At 41.2% G+C, this 27,355-nt stretch overlaps 1 protein-coding gene across 4 annotated transcripts in view; it reads left to right on the top strand.

Annotated features, from left to right (window-relative positions):
• Positions 1–27,355, top strand: part of LOC127573092 (neuronal migration protein doublecortin-like) — a 247,615-nt gene that overhangs the window by 107,796 nt on the left and 112,464 nt on the right. For all 4 annotated transcript variants that reach the window (XM_052020949.1, XM_052020952.1, XM_052020951.1 and 1 more), the window contains one exon: positions 3,771–4,114. In XM_052020949.1, the coding sequence (XP_051876909.1) occupies positions 3,771–4,114 (344 nt within the window). The remainder of the gene's footprint in view (positions 1–3,770; positions 4,115–27,355) is intronic.

The raw sequence follows: 27,355 nt of genomic DNA on the forward strand, positions 1-27,355 counted from the left end.
AAAAGATTTAAAGTGTATTCACTCCAATTACAGGGCCTCAAGAGTGCTATATTGTTATTTTATGTCACTACCTCCCTGACTTGGGAATGGGCAATTTATTCCCCTACAGCCTATGTGGTAGAAGTTTCTCAGTCTCCCTCTCTGGAATCGAACCCTGATTTCTCTATTACATCTATGGTAGCACAGTTAGTACCATCAAAAGTTGATAGGGCAGACATTCAAATGGATCCAAGAACTAGGCTGGGTCCAGGGATTGGGGATAGGAGAGGGGGCTGGAGGTCAGAGACATGACTGAGGAGTGGTGTGGGAGGTAGTGAGTTTCTTTGGGTCAGAGATCAGGTAAGGGGCTCGTTAAGGTGAGGGTTATGGAGACACAAGAGTTTGCAGATGCTGGAATCTGGAGCAACAAACAGTCTGCTGGAGGAACTCAGTGCATCTGTGGGAGGAAAGGAATTGTTGATGTTTTGGGTCGAAACCCTGCATCAGGGCTGAGAGTGGAGAGGTGAGTTGGGGGTTATATTAAGTCAAGCCTTTTTAGATAAGGGGCCTAAGGTGAGTGGATTGTACCATGTTGGCAATTATATAAGGAGCTGAGGAATAGAGGTTGGGGCATTGAGGATTGGGCTGAATCTGATGGACTGGGGAGGATTGGTGGGTGGGCCAATGGGGTTGGTACAAAAGGGAAGGGGATGGACTTAGCAGGGTGGCAGTCCAGCACTGCAATGAAAACAGTACTGTCCTGGGAGTGTCCAGCAATGGTAGTTCTTGGCTGTGTGTGGACTGATTTTCCTGGCATGGAAATTGTCATTTGATGCGTGTCTAATGCTAAAATCGTGTCAGAATCACAGGCAAGGCTCAAGCTGGGAAGTCTCTGACTGTATGTCTGGAGCTATATGAAATGAGTCAGGAATGGTTCATATCATATTTCACTCTTTCCAAGTTTTATTTTGAATCATGTGCCACTGAAATAAACAGTGTTAAGTGATTTAATTTCTTGGTCTTTGTTCACTTTTAATATGGGAACACTGGATATGAACTCTCTCAAATCTATCACTCTCATAATGTGAAAGGTTGAATATAATGAATAAGCGGGCACAGCCAAATTGTGACTTCAAGGAGAAATTAGTGAACCTCTCCTATCTGTTTCTGTTTATCTAATTTAAAGCAAAACTGAGAGCACAATGTGGATAGAGCTGATAGCTTTGTGAGCATTCATTTAATGCCATCTGTGTAAAGCTATCTGGCCTACACTCTACATTTATTTGTTTGGCTTTCATTTGGTATTTGCTTATTTATGTGACAGCAATTCACTTTGTTAGTTATCTCATTATGAATTTATTTCCTTTGGAGACAGGATTAATTTTTATAAGCTTTGTTCAACATTTAATACTGGAAGCTGTAAAGTGCCTGGATTCACTGCCTGAAAAGACTTGCCTTTTCATTAGGGAACTTCCCTTGCTGGCAGAGTCTCTTTATATCACTTTGGTTTTGCTGAACAAGATTGATGCACAGTTCATACAGGCATTAGAATGATTTGCTGTCAGGCATCAGTTAAGATGAGGAAATGCAGTACTTGAGTTGGTACATTTAAAATAGCTTTGGTTTTTCACTCCCAATTCTCACTGGACAAGTACCCCCAGCTGGTGTGTGTTAATGCAAATAGCAGGTGATTCCCAAGTTTGATCCCTCCACATTGAATTAGCTGTGCTCAGCCTCTGAGGTAGTGTGGGTCCATTATAGTTGGTCTTACCGCCTGTGGCCTGGGAGGGAGGACAGATCAGGCAGGGCTCTGATTCTTCAGCTCGACTATTAACTTGAATGTGCAGATAGGGTTACATTTTAACGGTGATTTCCAAAGTCAAGTTTATTGTCATATGCACAGGAGCAATGGAAAAACTTACTTGCACCACAGGTAAATAGCATCATACTGTAAGTGGCATCATATAAGCAGCATTCACAAGAAAAACATAAATTAAACATAAGTTGTACACAATTTTAAAAAGAGAACACAATTAGAAAAGAAAAAGCCAGTCCATTTTAGTGCAAAGTGGTCATAGTGTTGCTAAACTGCAGTGATTAGGGTTTTCAACAGGAGTAAATAACAACAGTCTCCCCCACCTCTTTGATGGCTCAGCAGATATGTCCATTGACTAGGGAAGTTCCATATTCTATCCAGTTTTCAATATCAACTGATCTGAGCAGGGGTGGTGGTAAGGATCCTTAAACTGGCCTTGATCCAGTCAGGCAAGGAAGAGGGGTGAGGAAAAAGCTGAAACTCTTGCTGGCTGTTAATTATTGAAAATTGTTTTGGTATGGGCCTAGATAAGAACACAATGGGATTTGGCTGTGATACTTTTTAAAATCGAATAGAAACTGGATAATCTCTACATAGGCTCAGACGTGGCCTTGACTGAGAAATTAGGTGGCTAGCCCCAAGATGGTGCATGAAAATAGAGAGGAAGAAATTAAATAGCCCCAGGGGCAATGGAATACATTGCCAGACTGGTTCACTGTCACACCCCCAGAATATGTTCCCTTTTTATATATTCACCATCTTAATGGCCAGTCAAGGCTAATAATGAGTTATATGTGAACTTTGGGCTGAGAGACTGTAACTAAGTGACCATTTATTTGTTGGTTATTTAAAAAAAAGTACCTCATTTTGCTAATAATTAGCCCAATAGTCATGGATTGCCTTGTATTTGTGAATTAAATTATTCTGCTTTTTTTTCTGTATTTTGGGAATGTAATATTATTCTGCTGTTACCACCCCCAAAAGGCAAGAGAGAACCTTAAGTCAAATGTTATTAATTGAATGAAAATGGACACACATGGAGTTTCAGTTTAGCTCTTAAATATAAACTTATGTAAGACTTTTTATTCAAAGTCTCAACTGGAATCAAAAGCAAAATGAGAAGTAATTAAGAATCTGACACAGTGATGTGCACACTGAGGCCATTCCTAAAACTGTGCTTTTTTTAATCTCTCCTACCCTGAAAATAAATACTGCCCTACTGTGTGCTTGAAAACTTCTAGCTCTTGGAGTTTACATTGATTCCCATGTACAAGATGCTGATTAGATTATGTGGAGGGCTTCTCTAGTATTGCAAATATCCCAGCAAATTGAAGTGAGAGGCACACATTCCTTCCTATGTGTTCCAGGGATCCTGATTAAATGTATTCCAAAATAAATATAAGTAACTTCTGACTAGTTGTAGATTCCTTCCTCAAAGGATGCCAAATTCTTTTTCATTATATATAAAGCAAAGTTAACCCATTACTTTGGGTTGACCTGATTTTGTGATTTGATAGTGGAAAGTTTAATCAAGAAATTTCAATTTCTGTTAACATTTACAAATCAAACAACTAGTACTTATTTCTCTTGTGGATTTGAAGTATTCCCAGTTACTTGCCTGCTAGTCTTCCCTGCTGCCAATAATCATTTACACGTAATGTCCTGAATCTGTGTTGCTCCTGCAAGAAAGTCCCATCCTCTATATCCACTACAAAACTATTTCTATCACTGATATTTAAGGCAATTGTGAATTTCACTTTTCGACCTCTTAGAATTCACCTAATTCATTCAATGTATTGCCAACTGCAGTGGTCATTTATATACAGCTATATTGATTGTTCAGCCTTAATTAACACCCAAAATGGTCATATCAGATAACTAAAATGAGCGTCAATACAAAAAAGGTCAGAGCATTTGTTTCTGTGTTTATTTCAGTATCAAATTATACTTTGCATTTTCTTTCTCTTCTGTTTAGGGGAGAGCTATGTTTGCTCATCACATGACATCTTTAAAAAGGTGGATTACACTAAGAATGTGAATCCCAATTGGTCTGTGAATGTCAAAGCCTCTGGTACCCAGAAAGTGCCCCAGTCCCTGGCCAGTGCCAAGCACATGACTGAGGTCAAAGAAACCAAGGACTTTGTCCGTCCTAAGCTGGTGACTGTTATACGGAGTGGAGTCAAGCCGCGTAAAGCTGTGAGAGTTCTGCTCAACAAGAAAACCGCACACTCCTTTGAGCAAGTCCTTACTGACATCACTGAGGCCATTAAGCTGGAGACGGGGGTAGTGAAGAAGTTATACACTTTGGATGGCAAACAGGTGAGTCTTGCTGTTTCATCATCTGCAAGGTGAGCCTTAATTTGTGCATGCCATCCTGTACAACTGAGGAGAGGTTTGTTAATTGAAATCTGTGTTGTTTAAATGTCCGATGGTCTCAATTTTCCAATGTAACTCCTATGTTATCGATGTCCTGTAAGACAAATTCATGTTTTTGAAAAAAAAACATGTAACACTGGTCATATAAATCAGGACCTTACTAAAACTGATGTCTTTTATTACAAGTCATCAACAAGTCATAATTAAAGTTATCCAATGTTGTGCTTGGGTAATAAAATGAGTTTAGAGCTTCATATGTTTGAAGTATCATAATGATTATTAGCATCAAGGTGTAAGAACACATAGTAATGCACTTGAAAGTAGTACAAGATCAGAAGAATTTGGAATAGTGATAGATCATCTGAATGCATGAATATACCTCAGCCTTTTAAAGGTATAAAGAGGAACAGATAGTAAAAATGTGCACCACTTTTTGTAAGAAGATTGTGTTGATATAATGTGAAACAACTGGTCAAGAATATTGGGAGAAAGAGACAGGTCAATAACTGCACATGGTATCTAGTATTTAAGAGTTTATCGAGGATTGCCCACAGGAATGATCAGATACAACAACAAAGAAATTGACTTCCAATGGAGAAGATAACATCACAGGTGAGGACCATCTCTGATGACTTCTTAATTTTGCCACATGTTCTTCGTTTTGCTTTTTAATTTTGACAGATTTTATTTGGAAAGGATATGAGCCCTTATTTTCATTTCTGAAACTTTGCCCGGGGTTATGCACTTGTGGTGTGCCTTTTTCCAGTTATTTCCAAGGCTACCAGCCACTAGGAGACATGTGAGAAAGGTGGTGACTATGCAGTCTCCTCTGATACACTATTACACATACTCATTCATTTTGCAAATCTTCCAACTATTGTTCACATATATTTAGAGATCGTATTTGGAGTAGCAATTAAACTGCAGACATCCATTTAAAACCAGGTTGATCCATCTTAGTATCAAGTGAAACTACTAACCGACTTTAGTAAAGATGTACTGCTCATTACCACATTTCCCGATATAGAATGACTCTAGAGGCTGTGCAGCTTTGTCCTTGACTTTATATTTGGATGCATGGGAGGATTGACAGCACTTGAGGCAGTTTCAAGATAACAAGTGCAATAAGAAGGATCATGAGTTTTACAGTGGAGTGGATCATCTCATGTTGTTGTTGACTGATAACCAAGGCCTCTCTATAGCAAGTGGACATCTGTTTGGTTCAAAAATCTGTTTGGTACAAAAATCACTCATCACCTTGAAGGTAAGCATTCTCCATATTTTTCATACTGGGTCACTTCCCAACAGTAGTCATGGGCCTGCTTTCTGGTCTTGACTGGAACTGTTCTGACCTTACAATCTAGTTTGAAGACTTGGCCCAAGTTTGAATCTTCAGTGATTTCCTTTCACCTGCATGAAATAGACATCTCTTACAATAACATGACTGCAATGGGAGTTCAGCATCATGGAGAAATCAAAGTCTTATCTGTCACATGTGGTCCACTCAACAGTTGTCATCTAATATTAAAAATAGTTAATTAACCTCACTGTACCATTTCCTGAGAAATAGTATGATCGTGTGATTATGAGCAACAAAGAAACTGAGAAGTTCATCAAAAGGAAGCAGGTATGTCATTTTCTCTTCCATGTTTTAATGATACGTCCTGAATTAACACATGCACTTGCCCTATAGCATTAATGTTGGCCATTTCTTAGAAACATGTCTTTGGATAATGAGTAAAATCTGTCAGAGATGCTGGAGTATGAACATTGTGACATTTTTGTGAAAACAAATGAACATTGGAAGACAAATTTTGTAACACCCATACCTACTATGAAATGATGGTTAAAGAATAGACCATTGTTACTGCAACTTATTCTATTTCACAGAATTGTATGGTTAATTGGTTTATTATGGTCACATGTACTGAAGTACAGTGAAAAACTTTGTTCTGCATGCCATCAATACAGTTCATTTCGCCACATCAGTGCATTGAGATAGTACAAGGAAAACAATAACAATGCAGAATAAAGTGTAACAATTACAGAGAGGGCAGTGCAGGCAGACAATAGGGTGCACTGATACTTGGGGGGGGATTATGCCATGTGTTTTGCACTTAATTTCAATCAACCTACTTAGGAATTCAATAGAGTCACAACTGGGGGGGGGGAGGGGGTGGGGTCACCTGTGGAAGTCTTGTACAATTGATCCCTTTGTCATTGATCACAAGAAAAGGGAGCAGAAGTAGGCCGTTCGGCCCATCAAGTCTCCTTCTTGAGGAAGAGCAGTCAGTGCCAGAATCAGCACCAGAATTCAGGCTGCTTGAGTTTAGGGGAGGTGGTAGGTGTCACTGTTTATCATGCCTGATTTCTCACTTGTACGTGGGATGTTTGTGGATCCTTTGGCAGAAATGCAGCATCACCATTGCGTGTAAGGTCAAAGAGCTGCAGTCCAAATTGCCATAATCCAAAGTGCCAATGCTTAGATATTGGATTTCATTCTTTGTCATGTGCTCTGTATGGTGCTAACATAGTTAGATCAATGCAGAAAACTGTAACATTGGCCAAAAATATGTTAGAAACAGCACCATGGTGGTTTGTACTCAGAAGCATGCATTAGAACAGGACATGCATGATTCCTGCTGGGACCACACCCTCTTAGAGCACTTCGGTGCTCTCCTGTCTGAGAAGGGCCTCGGTACTTAAGGATAGTTTTTCTTGACAACCAAACATCAGCAGTGTACATTATGGCTGACATGGCGGAGATAGAGGCCACACAAGCTGGGTAGGGAGCCCCTAGATTTAGTGAAAGAGACCTGCCACTCTCCTCATTGAGGTAAATTCCAGGGAGGGTGGTCCTGTGCTCTGGGACATCTGCTAAGGTCACCATAAGAAGAACCCCTGGGACATAACAGGAATCCATTCAATTGAGCAATACAGGGATAGATTTCATGTCCTCACAAGCTCTGCACCCTGAAAATAGTTGTTTCAAGCCATTTCAGTAAATAGATTGGGGATTCATTCATGGATGTATTATGATCAGTGCATGTGGTGTTGCCAAGAAGGATGTGACAGGTCATTATCTTCCAACTGAGCTCTCTTAGTTGACAACTGGTATTGGTCTTAAACATTGAGGGTTGAGATGATCACTTTGTCTGAACTGGGGTATAGAGCTTAGCATGCTCCTAAGGAAAAGCCTCTCACTGTCAAGGTGTCCCTTTATTGCCCATGCCACCCTCCTCTGTTTTACTGAGAGCAGAGGCTGGTGATGTTTAGTTGGGACTTCCCCCTTCCCAATCCTCCTTCCTCTCCTACTTCCACTTTTCTTCACCCTGGTCCTCATGTCTCTCAGGCTCTGGGTGGGCCTGGTGCCATTCTTCTGACATCAGCTGCTGCCTTCATTTGGCTGAATTGTGTGGCGAACAGCATGCAGTGGTGAAGTCCCCGCACCTACTGGCAGGTATGAGAAGGCACCCCTGGACTGATGTAGGCAGTGACGATACATCACGTTTTTAGAAGACCAGTGGCACTTCCACAATGATACTGGAGCATGTTTGGTTCTTGCTGTAGCAACACACTGCAGCTTTGTCACTGGGGCAGAACAGTCAGTGCCAGAATCAGCACTAGAATTCAGGCTGCTTGGGTTTGGGGGAGGGGAGGTATTGAGGAGTCGGGGAAGTAAAGAGTAGCTCTTTTGTCCCCCAGGACCCACGGCTTGGGTCAGTACTGGCTGTGAAAAATGTCTGACAGGTCAGTCTCCCTGACGATGAAAGTTCCCAGTGGGCTTCCCAGAAAGATAGTGTTCACCATCAGGATAATCTTCGCATTGATCCACAACCACCTGAACACTAAGGGAGTGGAAACTTTCTCACTAAAGAAGTCTGGGGTATTATCGGGAGTTCTGATGGATACATGAGTGCAGTTAGTGGCTACCTGCACTTGTAGAAAGCAAGCAATTTAAAATAAAACTACTTGGGTCTATAGGTGAAGAGGCATTCACCACAGGGCGATAGATCTGGTGCTGGAATATGACTGGACTGGGTTGCACTTTATTGAACAACAACAAATGACCACCAGTGTTGTAAATTTTCAATGATTTCTGTGATTCATTGCTTGTAAATCCCAGTGCCTGTGATGTCATTTATTTCTCACTGAAATCAAAGTAGATGAAATCTCTCTGCAACTTCAGTGCCTGGGCGACCTCTCTGGTTCTCTGGTGAGACATGGCAAAGATTTGCAGCAGCCAGTTATGAAGAAACTTTGGTGAGGAAGTTGAGTCAAGGTGACCTCCCCTAGGGAGAGAGCAGTCCAGACACAAGACCATAGCTGATATCCTTCAGCAATATGTTGCATATTGCGGTCCAGAGACCCTTAGAAAACCTGAGCCGGCAAACGCGTTGCTCTTCGGAGAGGTCTAGGTAAGATGTGAATTCGCTGAAGACTCTGGAGTGGGCCTCTGTCTGATAGACATGTTTGCCTCTTGTCCTGAGGGTCCTGACCTATCCTGCCTGGCTAGTCATTACAGTAAAGATGCCTCCTGTTGGCTTAAGCACACTCTCTGGAAATTAGGTGGTGTATGAGCAGTTAGGGGTGAGTTCTGAAACTGCCCAAACAAGTCTCTTGATGTTAGCATAGGCTCCCTTTAAGTAAGCACAAATGCAACAAAGCAGTGTGATGTCCTTCCAATTGTGTTGCCATGATCAGTGAAGGAAACAGAACACACACAAAAAGCTCCATTTTATCCCAGTCAAGAAGGAAATGCGTGGCTTGTGACGACTCATGTCGTTAGGTGGAGCAATAACCTTAGACTTGCTGAGGTGAATTGGACTTGGAAGTACCTGTTCCAGTTCCCCAATGGGTGCAGTTTTCACCTAGAAATAATCATTAACTCAATTTGACCTAGAAAATCTCATTTACACTCTATTTGCACATAACAAATAGGGCCAGTTTTAAGCACTAGATTTTGAATTGGTATTCCGGATTCCCAACAAAACTGATCATGAATTTCTGTACGCTGCTGGATCCCATGTATTTGGGTAAATGCAATAAATGTTTTATGTAGAATATGTTAGCATATAAAGCAGAGTAATGCATACGAATAGTGTTTACAAATAAGATAAGTTACTTCTGGTATACAAAAACACACACTGTTAAAGAATGATGGGTATTCCTAAAGCAAGTATATAGAACTTGAATACTGATCAATGCCAAAATATGTGGACTGATGATCTTCTGCTGCATTTATAATTTAAATTTGATGCTAATTAGTTTTTTTGCATACTTGTGCATATAAAGGTCCTTGTTAGCAATGGGCTGGTGGGGGGAGGGGTCCCTGTAAACACTTCCAGAAATTTTCACATACCTTACAACAGGGCTGTTTAAGTCACTCATATTCACCAGTTTCCATGAGTACCTTTCAGTGGTTTGAATTGCAGAAGTTGTACAAATCCACTTGCGATCTCTGCATGGGACAGTTCGCATGCTTTCTCACTGTTAGCCATTCACACTTATACCCCTGCCAAGTTAGTTCTGTACTTGTGTGTGAGTTATTTCATGTATTTAGAGGACATAAGGCAAAACTTAGTTATTCACCAGATTTTATGGTAAATACAATACAAAGTCATTAATATCGGTTTGTGACTGGGGTCGATGAGAATTGGTAATCTGTGTTTCAGGTTGTAGGTAAAGGTCATCCCCAGATTATGGCAAGGTTGCATTCCTGTCAACTGTTTGTAACCTGAACAATTCACAAGTCGGAATGTGGCCACAAATGGAGGTGGCAGAAGATGCCTGCAGCATCTGGCAAATCCACACCGATGGTCTCCCAAATTCTCGTTCCTATGTACAGGCTGTACCTAAATCAGGTATTTGTAAACTGGGGAGAATCTGTATTATTACTTTGACTGTTGCCATGCTAAAGGGAATAAACAAAGTTTAGGTGGCACAATGGGAATGCTGCACCCCTGTTTTTTTTTTGTTTCATATTCATTTCTCATATAGTGATGAAGTGGAGCAAATTCTGTTTCTGCTGGGGCCTCTCTCATATTATTGGATAGCAGAAGGGTAAATGATGTTGCATTTGGTGCATGGAGGGTGGTAATAAACTAAAACTATTCTTATAAAATAGTGTTCCATGATGCATAGTGAGGATACAAATACATATTGTAGTATTTTCCTTCTCCCTCATTTAAGAGAGGACCCAGTTTCTCATTTAGTCTAATCTTTAAAGTGAGAGACGGTTCTTCTTCTTTCTATTACTGTTGGGTTTATGACAATGAGACAAGTTTAGCTATATATCCGTAGTGATTTATGCTACTGATAAGCCCCTTGTGATTCCTCTTGGTGGGAAATATAATTTTTGATTTTCATTAAAGAACTTGGATTTCTGTTCTAAATAGATAATTGAGTAACTGTGTGAAATGGACAGTGATGTAGGACACTTTCCTAAAATCACATACACTCAGGAGAACCATAAAAAAAACAAAATGTAGGAAGTTCATAGCATTACTCTGTGACTGGCTCATCTCATGGAATTAGAGTCACAGAACATACAATGAAAGAGATTTGGAATGTTGTGTCACTAGATATCACCATGTACCTTGGCCAACTAACCTTCATCAGTTTTACTCGTTGATAAACCTCTGACTGAAAAGATTGGGATTTGAAAGTCCCCTTTAGGACTTGAGCACCTCAGAGGATGTTTGAGAGTGTTGATAGTTTCATCTCTTTTTGGATGTGGAAGCAAGGTGAAGCTTTGCCTGTCCATTCAGTTGCACATGAGGTCCAATGACACTATTTGCAAAACAAAAAGTAGGGAATTCCTATGGCACCATGGCTGACATTTACTGCTCAAGCAATGCCATCCCAAACCAATAACTGAAAGATCCTGGAGTTCAATAACTCCCCAACATTTTTCAACAGACATCAACCCTATGAGGAATAATAAGAGGGCTCCAATGTTTATGAAATAACAAGTGGATTTTATAATGGACTGCTGCACCTAATGAAAATCTTTGAAACCATTTTTGGGTGAAAGAATAGCTGAGGACTTTTATTTAACTTTCTCTCAGTCACAAGTAATGGGAAGATGTATTTAAGTGCAGAATCTTGTTTCTTTGCACATCAGGGTTAAGTTGAATTCTCATGATTTGTGAAATCACTTGATGTCCCTGTTCACTTTATCACACTGCTATCAATGATACTTTCAACTTTGATATCAGGTAGGAAAAATGGGCATACTGTACTTTTAAAGTAACATGAGCTGTGAAAAGTCACAAGTGGATAGTTTTCTATTTTGCTTTGATACAGAAAATTATGAACATTGCTACTGATAATAAAGCTGATAGATCCCCCAGTGATGTTTTATACTCCTAATTCTCTAATATTCCTACAATCGTCCTCCCCTAATTTCTTTTAAATGATGATTATTAATATGAAATATATAAGCAGTTGATTAATAGGAGAAAGATTTATTGCTGTGCTTCTGATACATCATTGCACAAAGACGAAAACGAGCTCTTGGTTAACTTCTCTGGTCCACCTCAGCAATAAATCAACATTATAGGATTCATTTCTTTCCAGTTGCTCATTTCAGAAGGCATAAGTAGAGATGAATGTAGGAACTGCCTGTGCTGACAGTTCCTCTGTTTTTGTGAATTAAGTCTTTGGAGGGAAATATATTCCCAACATTTCATAGAATAAGGGTAAAAATGACAGTCATGAACCTAGTCAATGAATACAAATTCTGTAATGTCCATATGTGGAATAAACATGTTTTATACCTTCAGGTTATTCTCTGCCAACTGGGATCACTTTATGAAACCATTTATTTAAGTGGTCTTGGGAAGGGCACACACATGCTTTCAAAAAAAATAGTGAGGTAAAACATGAAAGACAGGAAAGCTGAGGAAATGGAACCAGGCACAGCAATCCTGGATGTCCAAGGGAAGCAAACCTAGGTAGATGATGGTGATGCCTTTGTTCTCCTCTGTTTTATCTCTTCTTATCCCCTCAGTGATTGTTTAAAACCACCTTTTATGCCTATTCTTTATGCCTGAGCTTACTGACCATGCACTGGCCAAACTAAAATCCTGGCTGGCCCCTCAATACATTTCCACTCCTGTAAATCCAAATAAAGTGGACTTGGTACAATAATGTCAGATAATCAGGCTCAGCCAGTCCCATCTCCTCTCCCTTAATGACAAATATGAGTTCATAGATTTATTTGTCACTCAGATTGAGGCTATCTGATTGGCCGTTGCTTCTGATGACCATCCCACTTTCCTACCTTTCCCCAAGACCACCAGGTCAAGGCTGAGGTCCCCTGAGACCATGCGCTGCATCTCATCTCTTTTTCCTAATTTGCCTCTTGCCCTCCTCAATCTCGTCTTGTCTATGAGATCCAATTCCACTACTCTCGACATTGTCCCCAGTCAAATGCCTTATCAGGCTTGCTTAGTAATTGATATGTGGAATGTTCTGCCTTGAGTACTGACTCCCTCTCCTTCAAATCTGCTATATATCACTACTCCCTCCCTCAAAAGAACAACACTTAAAAGAACAACTCTGGCACTGCAAATTCAAATACAGTCCCTACCACTACTTCAACAGCAGCCATGGAACATGTTGTTGCCTCACTAATTTAAGTTCATTGTCCACCTGATTCTATCCCTTCCTCATCTCACCTGCCACTATAGTCTTTATCAGTGTCTTTGCTACCATAGAATTGGTATGCTTCCCTTTGTTAACTTGAGGTCATTCAAAGCCAGCTGTTCATTTCCTAACCTCAACTGTTCTGTTCACTCTTAACCCTGTGCTTGCTGACCTACATTGTCTCCTGGTTAAGCTAAAACTCAATTTTAAAATTTTCACCCTTAGTTTCAGAGTGACATGGTAACCCCATACAGCCTCTGATTGTCTGGGGTATCTGTACTCCCCTAGTTCTGGCTTCTTGATCATGTGAGTTTAATTGTGCACCACTGGTGGCCATGCCAATAGTTACAATGGTGCTAAGCTTTGGAATGTCTTCCCTACACCTTTCTACCATTCCTTTATCCTTTTTAAATCTATAAAATATTCATGTTTTGTCATCTCAGTTTTTCTTATGTGAACTGATGGAAATTTTTTAATAACTGGACCTGCATGGGATATTTTGGTACTTTAAAGGTGCTATATAAATAGAAGTTCTGGGGTATCATATTCCAGTTTGATCTTGTTTCCCAAAGAGAGCTTCCAGGCACATTTATTTTTTGAGAGAATTACATACTAAGATCCTTGCTATTGTCTCTCCTTAGTCAGTGGTTACATTAAACAATTCTGTCTGCTGAAGTGATTGTGATCAGTCCAATACTGACCAGTGATTGATATGAAGACCATACTTGGTGTCATAATGCACTCTTGCATCTGATGATGCCTCTACTCGTTGATTTTCTTTGAAATGTTCACCACTGCGTATTTTTAAAAGATGACTTTTAAATCTCCATTAGGCACAGAATTAAGGAATATTTTAAGTACAATTTAGTGTCTTGCAGAAATCCATGAACAGAAAAATTGCAGCTTGAATGAGAACAAACAGGAGCTTGGATAAGTAGCAATTAATCTGGTTGCAGTGAAAATTTCAGTCAGTTTTGTGGTACATCTCAGGCAAAAGGGATAATTAAAATTCTAGTCAAGAGTTTGAACGTCATAACATTTTATTCAGCAGATTGTGTGTGATGTCAGGGAGATTTATAAGCAATCCTTTTGGTTTGATCACAACTAGAGCTGGGCAATCTATCCATGGTACAATACATTCTTCCACATAAAGCTGTAGAAAAGAATGTTTTATTGAACTGCCCAGTAATTTCTAAAAACTAAAGGGAGGGATCTGTAATTACTGAGGTCTCTGCTGCCACATCTAATAGTTTGAACTACTGAATGGAGAATTCTGAGAGGCAGCATTATTCCCCTTGATGTGGCTAGGTTGTACCTTGTTATCTTATTACAGTAGCCATTTTTATGTAAAGCACGCTAGTGGAGGCAAGGAAGAAATCAGGGTGTGTACACGCAGTGCTTTCTGCCAGGTTGTGTGTAAGTCAGTAAAGAGGGGTGACAGGGAATCAGTAGTAAGTGTGTGGCTTTGAGATTATTTCAAGAAAATATACCTCTGGGAATTCCAAATTCATTCTATTGCATAATCTTTATCAGGCAGTTTCAGTTATGTAGACCTCGAAAGTATTACTCAATTTAAATTCAACAATGCAATATGTCATCTCTTAACACGTAACATAAGATAGGAACTTCGGTGCTGGAAATCTTGTCTATTTAAGGTGCTGGTGGCAATCGAGCATCTTCAGTCCTCGGCATCATCCCCTTCTTACTTTTCAGGATTGTGGTACAGTCACATATATCTTTAAATCTAAAGAGTCATTCACTGTGTGTAAAAGCATAGCCAGAAACCTAATTAACATGAGAGATGCCAATAAAGAGTAGTCACTTAATGCAGTCTGTGTGTCTGTATATGCACCTTCACTAATTTTCTGCATAGTTAGGGTAAAGGAGTAGATATCAGCCCAGACCTGGTGAATGTCTTGAGCTGAATGGTTGCCTGCCAGCCACATGCACTGTTATCTGGAGCATGTCACTTAGCACAGCCTTCCACAGATGAACAGGTAAGTCACTGAGAGTTGCTTGGCACAATTTGGGGCCCTTTTGTGCCTAACTAGCATAATTTAGTGCAGCCCCAATCACAGAAATGGTTTGATAACTAGCTAAGCAATGCTCCAGGCTATCAAAACTGATTGGATGTCTCTGACATTCACAACATTCAAAAACATTCAGCAAAAAATTCAATGTACCATTAACAGGTAGTTGTGATCCCATGTGTCTGAAACTCTTGTCCCTCGTGGCAAAGGTCTCAGGTCTGGAAGGTGCTGTCTGAATAGCCTAGGTGAGCAGCAACATTTGCATTTTGTGGATGGTTGTAACTGCAGCTGCTGTATATCAATGGTGCAGAGAATGAATAGTTCTGGTGGTGCATAGAGTAATAATCAAGCTGCCTGCTTTGTCCTGGATGGTGTCGAGCTGTTTGATTGTTGGAGATGCACTCACTAGGCATGGGTATAGTATTCTATCACACTACTGAGTTGTGCTTTGTAAATGGAAAGTCTTTTTGGTGTCAAGTGAATCATTTGCCACTGGATAGCCAGCCTCTGACTTTGTAGCCACCCAATTTATGCAGCTGGTTTTGATTGAGTTCCTGATCAATGCTGTTGTCCATGGCATTATTCGTGAGGACTTGGCAATGGTCATGCCACTAAATGTCAAGGATAAATCATTAAACACTGTTGTTGGAGATGGTATTTGTCTGGTACCTTTGTGGCATGAATGTTACTTGCCACTTAAAATAGAGAAAGGATGATACTAACTCCTAAACCAACAGTTAGGATTGCAAGTTTACCCCAGAGATGCCCCCTTTCCATTTACAGGGGGAAATACGGGATCATTTCAGTGAGTTCAGTTTGCTGAAAATACATTGGAAATCCTAACATTAGTACATTTTGCTCCACACTCTGAGATGTAGAAACAAAAGGTGGGGAAGATATATTTTAAAAATCAGTTTCAGTGCAGTTAATTGAGAGAAAAATTGCCGTGAATTAGGAAGGTTGAGAGACAATCTAATCGAGAGACTCAAAATGTTCAGGGGATTTAATATGGTAGATGTATTTAAACCATTCCTCTGATAATGGGAATCTGCAACTTGCTCCCTGAAAAGATTGTGGATTCTAGATGGCAAAGGAATTATAACAAGGGCAGGTAAACAGGCTGCACAGATTAACCATCATCCAGTTGAATGGTAGGGCAGGTTTGAAGAGCTGAATGACCACTCCTGTTCCAATGTTTCATTGTTAGGAGCAATGTGTTTCTGAGATCTCTTCAACTGCTCCTTGCATTACAATACAATGCATTTGTTTAGCCTGGTAATATGTTCCAAGACACTTCACAAGAGCTTTATCAAAAACCAAACCTTCTAAGATTCTCTGCTATATCAAGACAAGTGTCCAAAAAAAATTGGTCAAAGATGTAGATTTATGGAGCTTTTTAAATGAGGAAGAGTTGTGTGGTGGTGGTGGTAGTAGTAGTGGGGTTGGGGGTGGCATTCCACTGTGGGTACATTCTGTATATTTCTGTTTTTGAGATAAGTGTGTGACTATCAATATTCTATATCCAAAACATATTGAGAAATAGTAGTTTCTTTCTCTTTTTGGTTGCTATATTTTTGCAATCTACTATTTTATACTGCAAAAAACTTAAATAGTCAAGATTTTGCTAGTTTAAGTGACATTCCCAGTGATGTGCAGATGGCTATCCTGTCTGATATTTAGTAAACACAAAGTACAAGGTTGGCTTTACAATTTCTATTTTGCTATAGTTTGCAGTAAGTTGCTAACTTCATGTCTTCTGTGCTCACCATGGTTGCAAGTTGGCCAGCTCCATGTCTCTGGACCAATATCTTGGAATTCCTTATGTAACAGCATCATGGGGGAATCCCCACAGACTGCGCAGTTCAAGAACCAAGCCTGTTGCCATCTTCTCAATATCACCTAGGGATAGGTAGGAAATGTCAACTTTGACAGCAACATCTTGACATTGAATTCTGTTATGCAGATCTGTCTCATAAAGGCATTTATTAATCACAGATTGCCTTATAGGTTATAAGGTTGCACTTCTGCCTATTTGGAGTGAATTCTTGATCTTGAAAGTGTGCTTTAACCTGACCTTAGCTGCTTTCTTCAGGTCAGCCTAGGTTGATGGCTTGTATCTAAATGCATTACGTGATTGACATGGTAATTATTCTCACAGCAACTGCAGTAATGATTTTTGGGTGGAGTGTCATTTACAACACATCTTTTCTCTCTGTATTGTGAATAAGCATTTTGATTGTTTAGCCATATTCTTAAATCCCATGTTTTACAAAGTAGTGCAGAATAGCAGTGGTTTTTGTAGCCATGCCAAGAAGTAGCTGCTCCTTGTAAGTGGTTTTAACATACTATATTGCTCTGCAATCTGGGGGTAATAAGGAAATGTGAATTCTCCCCCAGGCTTTTTGTGACCTACAGTTAATCCCCAAGTAGCACATAAACAGCATTTAGACCATAAACCTGAATGTGTGGATTTAATAGACAACAGGCAAGAAAATACTGAAAAGTCAATGAAAACTTGACATTATGAGAAGATTCTGGAGAATGAAACCTCATTATTTCACTCTTAAGGTCCTTGATTTTTGTGCTTGTGGACCCTCATAATCTATTGTCTATTAAGGAACACCAGTTTTAGTAGCATACCCAAAAAATGAATGCACTGAGTCATCATTTAACTGCAAGAGTTAGTGGGTTGGACTTCCCACAGATTAAAAAAAATGCATACCATTAAGGTCCCCTCTTTGTATCTAATGCACCCCCAAATAATCATAAAAACGTCTCACAATGTTCTAAAAGCTTTAACACACATTAATAAACATAGTAGATTATTAAACACCCTAAAAGGAAATGATATTAACTAGCAAACTAATTATTTTGAAAGTATTGATATTTTCAAGCAGTGATTGGTTTTTGAACTCTCAAGGTACAGCTGTGTAAGCAAGACTGCACTATATTACAACAGCTTACAGAAGGAGCCACTTAACACAAGTGGTGTTGAAACTGATTACAGTATTTATAGAGACAATTATTGGTTCCTTAACATGGATATACTTGGGGGGGGGGGGGGGGAAATTGAGATGGCTTCTGGGGCTGACCTTGCGAGTAAATGGGTCTATAGATAGCAAAGCAGTGGACAATGAGAATTAAGTGTATGCACAATTGTGGAATTATGGTCTGGATGGTGAGTGCTCTGTAATTCCGCTGTGTCATGCTCTGAGGTTAGAGTTTAGCAGCCTACAATACACATCCAGATTCTACCTCTGATTATTGTTCGTGATGGAGTGGTTTTGACTACTTACAGACCTACTTACAGAAGCAGACTTTGACAGCACTTGTGAGGTTTCCATCCACGTGAGTTGAAGGAGACCTCCCTGAGAGCAGGAGCCTACTCTGTGTGAGCAATCCAAGTTGGGTAAATCCCTTTTGAAATTTATTTATTTATGTGCTCCTTCAACTAACCCCCTCCCCCTGAAACTTCTTTCTGAACTCTCAGCTTCCATGCAACCTCCAGACTCGGGTGCACTGGAATTTTTAGGTACTAGAAACATACCAGCATAGGATAGACCATTTGGTCCATTAAGCCCATACCAGCTTGATGTACAACTAATTTAATTTGTCCAATCTGTCAGCTAATTCCTCTGTACATTCTTATCCAACACTTTCTGAAAGCCAGGATTGATTCTGCATTGTATGAAGCAACAATCCCCAGATGTTGTAAATCTTAATCTAAAACAGTATTGGAAATGTTCAGCAGATCTGGCAGCATCTGTGGAGAGAAACACAGTCACTGTTTCAGGTCAAACACAATTCTAATCAAGGGTCATTGACCAGAAATATTACCTCTGTTTCCTTCTCTACAGATGCTGCCAGACCTGCTGAGTGTTTCTTGTAGTCTATGTTTTTAACTCTGCATCCACTCTTTCCGGATCAGCATTACTTGCCGTTTTGAGTTTCTCCACAAGCTACCTTAAATTCTTTTGCCAATCCTTCTAAATGTGCATCCGCCAATGCAAAGCCCTCTGGCAGTAGAACATTTTTCTTTACGCTTTTTGTTTCATTTTGTCATGGGCACAAAAAATTTCTATCAGATCACATAGTAAGCTTCTCGGCTGCAAAGCAGACAACTCCATCTGATGGAAGATCATTCATCTGAAATATTAGCTTTGTTTTTCTTTCCACAGATGTTTCCTAACTCACTGTGTATTTATAACATTTTCTATTTTTGTTTCAGATGTGCAGCATCTGCAGTATTTTTCCTTTGGAACCCCCAACTCCTCTATTTGTCAACGTAACTGACGCCCCTGGTTGCTGGGGCCATTTCTAATAAAACTTTTTTTCTACAGCCTGTATAAGGCCTTTCCATCTTTCTTAATGTGGTGACTGGAGTCTAATCATCTACTCTCAACTTTCAGTGCTTTTCCATTACTGATAATCCCACCATCAACATCCTGTGGCTCACTATTGAACAGAAACTCAGCTAGACAAGGCACATAAATACCAAGGCTAATGGATTAGGTCAATGGCTGGGCAGCCTATGGCAAGTGAGTCACTTTAACACTCAAAGCCTTTCCACAGTTTATCAGGCAGTAGTGAGATGGAATACTCTCCATTTGCCTGGATGAATGCAGTGAGGACAAAGCAATCTGCTGTACTGGTATCCATCCACCAACTTGTACATTAATTCCCTTCACTATCATTTTCATACATGTTGGCTGCAGTTTGTGACATCTACAAAATGCACTGCAGTTACAGAGCGATACGGCACGGATACAGGCCCTTCGGCCCAACAAGGCCATGCTGACCAAGATGCCCAGCCATTTAGTCTCAATTTCCTGCGTTTGGCCCATATTCCTCTAAGCTCTACCCCTCGTACCTCTCCAAATGCTTCTTAAATGATACTGTTGTACCTGCCTCAACCATTTCCTCTGGCAGCTCGTTCCATATACTCACCACCCTCTGCGTGGGGAAAAGTTGCCCTTCAAGTCCCTTCTAAATCTTTTCTCTTTTTTTCATCCCCCCACCCCAACCTAAATCTATACCCCCTAGTTTTGGACTCTCCTACCCTGGAGAAAAGACTGCCACCGTCCACCTTATTTATGCCCCTCATGATCTTATAAATCTCTATAAGATCACCCCTCATTCTCCTACACACCAAGGAATAAAGACCTAGCCTGGCCAACCTCTCCCTGTAACTCAGGCCCTCTAGTCCTGGCAACATGCTCGTAAATCTTTTCTGCACTCTTTCCAGTTCAACCATGTCTTTCCTATAACAGGGTGACCAAAACTGTACACAGTACTCCAAGTGCAGTCTCACCAATGACGTATACAACTGCAACATAATGTCCCAACTCCTGTACTCAGTGCCCTGACTAATGAAGGCCAGCGTGCTAAATGCCTTTTTCACCACCGTCTACTTGTGACACCACTTTCAATGAACTATGCACTTGTACTCCTGGGTACCTCTGTTCTGTTACACTCCCTTGTGCTCTGCACTCTGTTACACTCCCTAGTGCCCTACCATTCATAGTATAAGTCCTACTGTGGTTTGACTTTCCAAAATGCATCACCTCACACTTACCTGTATTGAAATCTATTTGCCACCCCTCGGCCCACTTTCCTAACTGATCAAGGTCCCCCTGTAATCTACAATAACCTTCTTCACCGTCAACAACATAACTTCTGTAAGGTGAAACTCACAAGCAAGCCCCGAGACCCACCTCTTTTATACTCTCCCACTCTTGTTCTGTAGAATAGGTCTGCTTTTTCCTGCATTCCTTTTATAATTGTCCCTGTCATATCATTCCTTTGAATTCTTCCCACCCCAATGTTATCACTGTACTTCTCAAAGTTAACTTCCATTTACCACATGTCTGCCCATTCACCAGCCACTGAGTGTCCTCTTAAAGTCTATCAATCTCTTCCTTCCTGTTTACTGCACTTCTATGTTTTGTCTCCTTTCCTCCGATGGTTTTCATTGAAGCACACATCGAGCTGATTTAAGTGAGTTAAAAGGAGACTTGGCGTTTCCCTCGCAGATAAACAATGTTGGTGTTGTTGCTGGATTATGTTTGCCTGCTCATTTGTTTTGCTATTCACATATTGTGGATCCTGTTGACAATGACCAGGACAAAGATTTTGTCAAAGTAGCTTGTGTTTGAGCAAGGATCCTACTGAGATCACCTGGAGATGGCGGCATTCATTATATGGGATTCCTTTAGTTGTATCAGTACCTCATTCCTGGGTGCACAGTATGACCAATGAGTACATTTATGAAAGACATATTTCACACAATTGGCAGCTGAACATTGAAGGAAAAGGTAGTCAGAGGTTAAATCGCTGTCTTTTCTCATCTAATCAGTCATATCTAGTGTCTAATTTTTTCAGTAGATTTCATTTTCTCTCCTGAGACAGTATTGAGGTGTACCTTTTTTTGTAAATACCCCAGTGAATGTTAACTAATTCACTGAGACAATTTGCTTATGACCCTACAATACTGCTGCATGATTCATGAGTGATCACCCTAATACTAAAAAAAGCCTTGGATTTTAAGACTTTTCACAACCTCAGCGTGTTACAAAAAGCTAATGAAATGTAGCCACAGTTGTAGCAGAGGAAGTGCAGCAGCCAATTTCCACACTGCCGGATCCTACAAATAGCAGTGTAATGAAGAGCAGCTAATGTGTTGCATTGGTGACAGATGAGAGAGAAATGTTGGCTGGAATCTCTAGATAATTCTCTTGCTCTTCAGAATAGTGAAATTGAATCTTTTTGTGTTCACCTGAGGGAGCAGACAAGAACTTAGTATAACATCTCTTCTGAAAGACACATTCTAGTGCAAGTGCCACTTGTGTTTTAAGTCCATACTATTGAGTAGAACTTGGGACAATGTTGCTGTCTCTGGTTAAATAGAATGTGGCCTGGTGAGGTGTTCTTACTTTCTTGCTGCAAAGGCAATAAACCTGGTAGCAATCTAAATTAGTCTGCAGCAGACTCATTAATCACTTACAGCAGGTAGCAGTGCACCATTGTAGTGCTAGACTTTTCCCTCCAGTCCTTCCATCCACCCCCCCCCCCCCCCCCCCCCCCCCCCCCCATATCCCCCAGCAGTGACTGCGGAAGATCCATGAAACAGAAGAAACAGAAAAACCTACATCACAATTCAGGCCCTTCGACCCACAAAGCTGTGCCAAACGTGTCCCTACTCCAGAAATTACTCAGGCTTACCCATAGCCCTCTTTTTCTCAGCTCCAAGTACCTATCCAACAGTCTCTTAAAAGACCCTACCATATCCGCCTCCACCACCATTGCTGGCAGCCCATTCCACGCACTCACCGCTCTCTGAGTAAAAAAAAACTTACCCCTGACATCTCCTCTATACCTACTCCCCAGCATCTTTAAACCTATGTCCTCTTGTGGCCACCATTTCAGCCCTGGGGAAAAGCCTCTGACTATCCACCTGATCAATGCCTCTCATCTTACATACCTCTGTCAGGTCCCCCCTCATCCTTCGTTGTTCCAAGGAGAAAAGGCCGAGTTCCCTCAACCTGCTTTCATAAGGCATGCTCTGCAATCCAGGCAGCATCCTTGTAAATCTCCTTTGCATCCTTTCTATGGCTTCCACATCCTTCCTGTAGTGAGGTGACCAGAACTGAGCACAGTACTCCAAGTGGGGTCTGACCAGGGACTACAACAATACCTCTTGGCTCCTAAATTCAATTCCACGATTGTGAAGGACAATATGCCGCCTTAACCACAGAGTCAACATGTGCAGCTGCTTTGAGCATCCTATGGACTCTGACCCCCAAGATCTCTCTGATCCTCCACACTGCCAAGAGTCCTACCATTAATACTATATTCTGCCATCATATTTGACCTACCAAAATGAACCACTTCACACTTATCCGAGTTGAACTGCATCTGCCACTTCTCAGCCCAACTTTGCATCCTATCTATGTCCTGCTGTAACCTCTGACAGCCCTCCACACTATCCACAACACCCCCAACCTTCATGTCATCCGCAAACTTACTAACCCATCCCTCCACTTCCTCATCCAGGTCGTTCATAAAAATCACAAAGAGTAAGGGTCCCAGAACAGATCCCTGAGGTACACCACTGGTCACCGACCTCCATGCAGAATACGACCCTTCAACAACCACTTTTTGCCTTCTGTGGGCCAGCCAGTTCTGGATCCACATTGCAAAGTCCCCTTGGATCCCATGCCTCCTTACTTTCTCAATAAGCTTTGCATGGGGTACCTTGTCAAATGCCTTGCTGAAATCCATATACACTACATCTACTGCTCTCCCTTCATCGATGTGTTTAGTCACATCCTAAAAAAAATAATAAATTCAATCAGGCTCGTAAGGCAGGACCTGCCCTTGACAAAGCCATGCTGACTGTTCCTAATCATATTATACCTCTCCAAATGTTCATAAATCCTGCCTCTCAGGATCTTCTCCATCAGCTTACCAACCACTGAGGTAAGACTCACTGGTCTATAATTTCCTGGGCTATCTCTGCTCCCTTTCTTGAATAAGGGAACAACATCCGCAACCCTCCAATCTTCTGGAACCTCTCCTGTCTCCATCAATGATGCAAAGATCATCGTCAGAGGCTCCGCAATCTCTTCCCTCGCCTCCCACAGCAGCCTGGGGTACATCTCATCTGGTCCCGGCAACTTATCCAACTTGATGCTTTCTAAAAGTTTCAGCACCTCCTCTTTCCTAATATCTACATGCTCAAGTTTTTCAGCCTCCTGCAAGTCCTCACTACAATCCCCCAGATCTTTTTCCGTAGTGAATACTGATGTAAAGTATTCATTAAGTACCTCTGCTATTTCTTCCGGATCCATACATACTTTCCCACTGCTGCACTTGATAGGTCCTATTCTCTCGCATCTTATCCTCTCGTTCTTCACATACTTGTAGAATGCCTTGGGGTTTTCCTTAATCCTGCCTGCCAAGGCCGCCTCATGTCCCCTCCTGTCTCTCCTAATTTCCTGCTTAAGCTCCTTCCTGTTAGCCTTATACTCTTCCAGGTCTCTAACATTAACTAGCTCTCTGTACCTTTTGTAAGTTTTTCTTTTCCTTTTGACTAGATTTATTATAGCCTTTGTACACCATGGTCCCTGTATCCTCTTGTGACTCTCATGTCTCATTGGAACATGCCAATGCAGAACTCCACACAAATATCCTGAATATTTGCCACATTTCTTCCGTACTTTTCTGTTTCCAATTTAAGCTTCCAATTTCCTCCCTGAGAGCCTCATAATTCCCTTTACTCCAAGTAAATGCCTTTCTAGTCTGTCTGTTCCTATCTCTCTCCAGTACTATTGTAAAGGAGATAGCATTATGATCACTACCTCCAAAATGCTCTCCCACTGAGAGATCTGACCAGGTTCATTTCCCAATACCAAATCAAGCATAGCCTCTTCGCTTGTAGGCCTATCTACATGTGTCAAGAATCCTTCCTGAACACACTTAACAAACTCCACCCCATCTGAACCCCTCACTGTCTGGAGATGCCAGTCGATGTTTAGGAGATTAAAATCTCCCATCACAACAACTGTAATTCTCACACCTTTCTAGGATCTGCTTCCCTATCTGCTCCTCAATATCCCTGTTACTACTGGGCAGCCTATATATTAAAAAAAACACCCAGTAAAGATATTGACCCTTTCCTGTTCCTAACCTCCACCCACAGAGACTCTGTAGACAGTCCCTCCATGACATCCACCTTTTCTGCAGCCCTGACACTATCTCTGATCAACAGTGCCACTCCTCCACCTCTTTTACCTCCCTCCCTGCCCTTTTGGAAACATCTAAAACCCGGTACTTGAAGTAACCCTTCCAATCCCTGAGCCATCCAAGTCTCTGTAATGGCCACCACGTTGTAGCTCCAAGTATTTATCCAAGCTCTAAACTCATCCACCTTGTTCACAATACTCCTTGCATTAAAATAGACACATCTCAAACCAGTCTGAGCACGTCCCTTCTCTATCATCTGCCTATCCTCCCTCTTCCCCAGTCTCTCCAGTTCAGATCCCACCCTTTCTTCCCCCCCCCCCAACAATTCTAGTTTAAACTGCACCCCCCCCCCCCCAGTAGCCTTAGCAAACATCCCCGCCAGGATATTGGTCCCCCTGGGATTCATGTGCTATCCATCCTTTCAAACAGCATGTGGTGGTGATGTGAAATCTACCTTTCACTTTAACTGAGCAGCCTCCATAGCAATCCAAGACACACAAAAACAACTTGTTTGGAAAAAGTTATGCATCATATTAACGTGGCCTGGCTTTTGTTGCATGGAAGATGAAAAGGAAGGTCTTTCCACTGGCCTTCGTTGAGGACCAATATCAGATGGGCAGTACAGTGGTGCAGCTAGTAGAGTCACTGCCTCATAGCTCCAGAGACATGGGTTCAATCCTGACCTCGGGTACTGTCTGTGCAGAGTATGCAAGTTCTTTCTGTGATCATGTGGGTTTCCTCCAGATCCCAAAGAGTGCAAGTTGGGAGCATAATTGACCACAGTAAATTGCTGCTAATTTGTAGGTGAGTAGTAGCATCAGGAGGGAGTTGGTGAGAATGTGGGGAGAATAAAAATAGGATTAGTGTAAATGGGTGGTTGATGGTGAGCATGGACTCTGGGTTGAAGGGCCTGTTCCCATGCTGTATCTCTCTAAAGTGTGATGAATTATGCCAAAAGTGAGAGCATTTGGTGGAAGGGAGCAGGTGCTGCAGTGAGCATTGACTTGTCACTGAATACTGTGGAGAAATCTTCCTGATGGCAAAGCATCACTTCTACGCAACAACCTGGAACAAGCAGGTTCTCACTAAAGCAGATCATTGAACTTGGTTGTCTTGAATAATAGGGTGATTAGCACATTGAAGGTCTGTCTATTAAGAGCTCCCACTATGCTGAAAGCAGGTGTCCATTCCAATTGATGAGCGAACACTTGAGCAAATGGTAATTGGGGTAAAGTAGAGAACACACATTCCAAAATCCAGAGCTCTGCTTTATTCACCTTTCATTTGCAGTAATGTATGGAACTAAAAAATAAGTCACTGGAAGCACTCAATGTGTCAGGTAGCATCAGGAGGACAGCTGAGTTCCTCCAGCAGCACATTTTTCTCCAGATTTCAGAATCTAGAGTCTCTTATGTCTTCAATGTAAGTTACTACTTCTGTAGTCTGCACTTGGCTGGTGGAGGTCAGTAATGTAGAGTATGTTACTCACTTGTGGTTTGGAGAGCAGTGATGGTGCATTCACTCAATGTTTGATGCACTACTCACTGTGCTCTTCTGGAGGACCCCCTGGGATCTACTGACTAAATTCCATGTTTATTAGTTTTCTTAAATTCCAAAATAAACTTTATTCATAATAAAAGACAAACTATACAATTATAAAACTGTGCAAGCCTTTACATTCTTGTATACATCATTCATTAGTGTTACCTCTATTATTAAAAAAAAAGCACCGATGCCACACGTGTAGCTCCCTGGGGGCTACCCAGTCTCGTATTTACAATATTTAGGGGTTTCCTTGCCTGACCCCCCCCCCCCCCACCCCTCCCTCTCCAGTGGCAGAAGAACCCTAAACTGTACTCCTTCCCCACTGAGCCTTTGTGTTGGCCGCACCCAGCTTCAGTGCGTCCCTCAGCAGGTATTCCTGCAGCCTGGAATGTGCCAGTCAGCAGCATTCCCCTACGGATATCTCACAGTGCTGGAAGACCAACAAGTTTCGGGCAGAATTAGTTGACTAATGGCCATCAGTAATCTTTAAGCAACTTTAGTGGTCGTGAAGTGAGTGCATCTGGTTTGCAGTAGCCTTAACACCTGTTATAGTGCCAGTGACCAATGACATTTATTGCTCAGTGGGCATATAAATTCAGGAGGAGGCCTTTTGCCCATCACCTCTGCAGCAGCTTTCCACATAAACACATTACACTGCTTGTCTACTTGCCCTTTTTGCAATATTCATTTGATAAATAATGTTATGCTTATTGCACTGTTTCTGGTATGGTATTCCCTGTATTTAAAAAAAAATGCTCCCAAACTTTTCTGTTGGTGGAGTCAAACATTTAAATGCTCTTGTCCTTGAAAGTGGAGGGTGGGAGGCGGAAGGCTGTTGAGGATGAAAATTCCATATTGCCAAAACATAAGGGTGCAAGTCAGAGAAGAGAAAGTCTCTTCCCTGGTGTTGGCAAACCAACCTGCACACCAGCATGACTGAAGAACAAACTTTACAGATTGAAAGGGAGATGAAAGAGGATTCCTTCTAAAGTGGATAAACTGCAAACTGATGGAGAAAAGTTTAAATCATTGACAGAAGTTAGAAGGGTCAAATTATTGTTCTTCAAACATCTTAGTTCAGTCTAGAACAGGGTTAAGTGCTCATGGCAACTATGCCACCTAATATGATATTGAAGCTGCTGTCTTTTTTTCCAAAGATGTGAATGGCTTATATTATGAGTGGTTTGGAAAAGGCACCCATGTTGTTTAATGG

This window comes from Pristis pectinata, chromosome 8, assembly GCF_009764475.1.
Source record: "Pristis pectinata isolate sPriPec2 chromosome 8, sPriPec2.1.pri, whole genome shotgun sequence".
NCBI lineage: Eukaryota > Metazoa > Chordata > Chondrichthyes > Rhinopristiformes > Pristidae > Pristis > Pristis pectinata.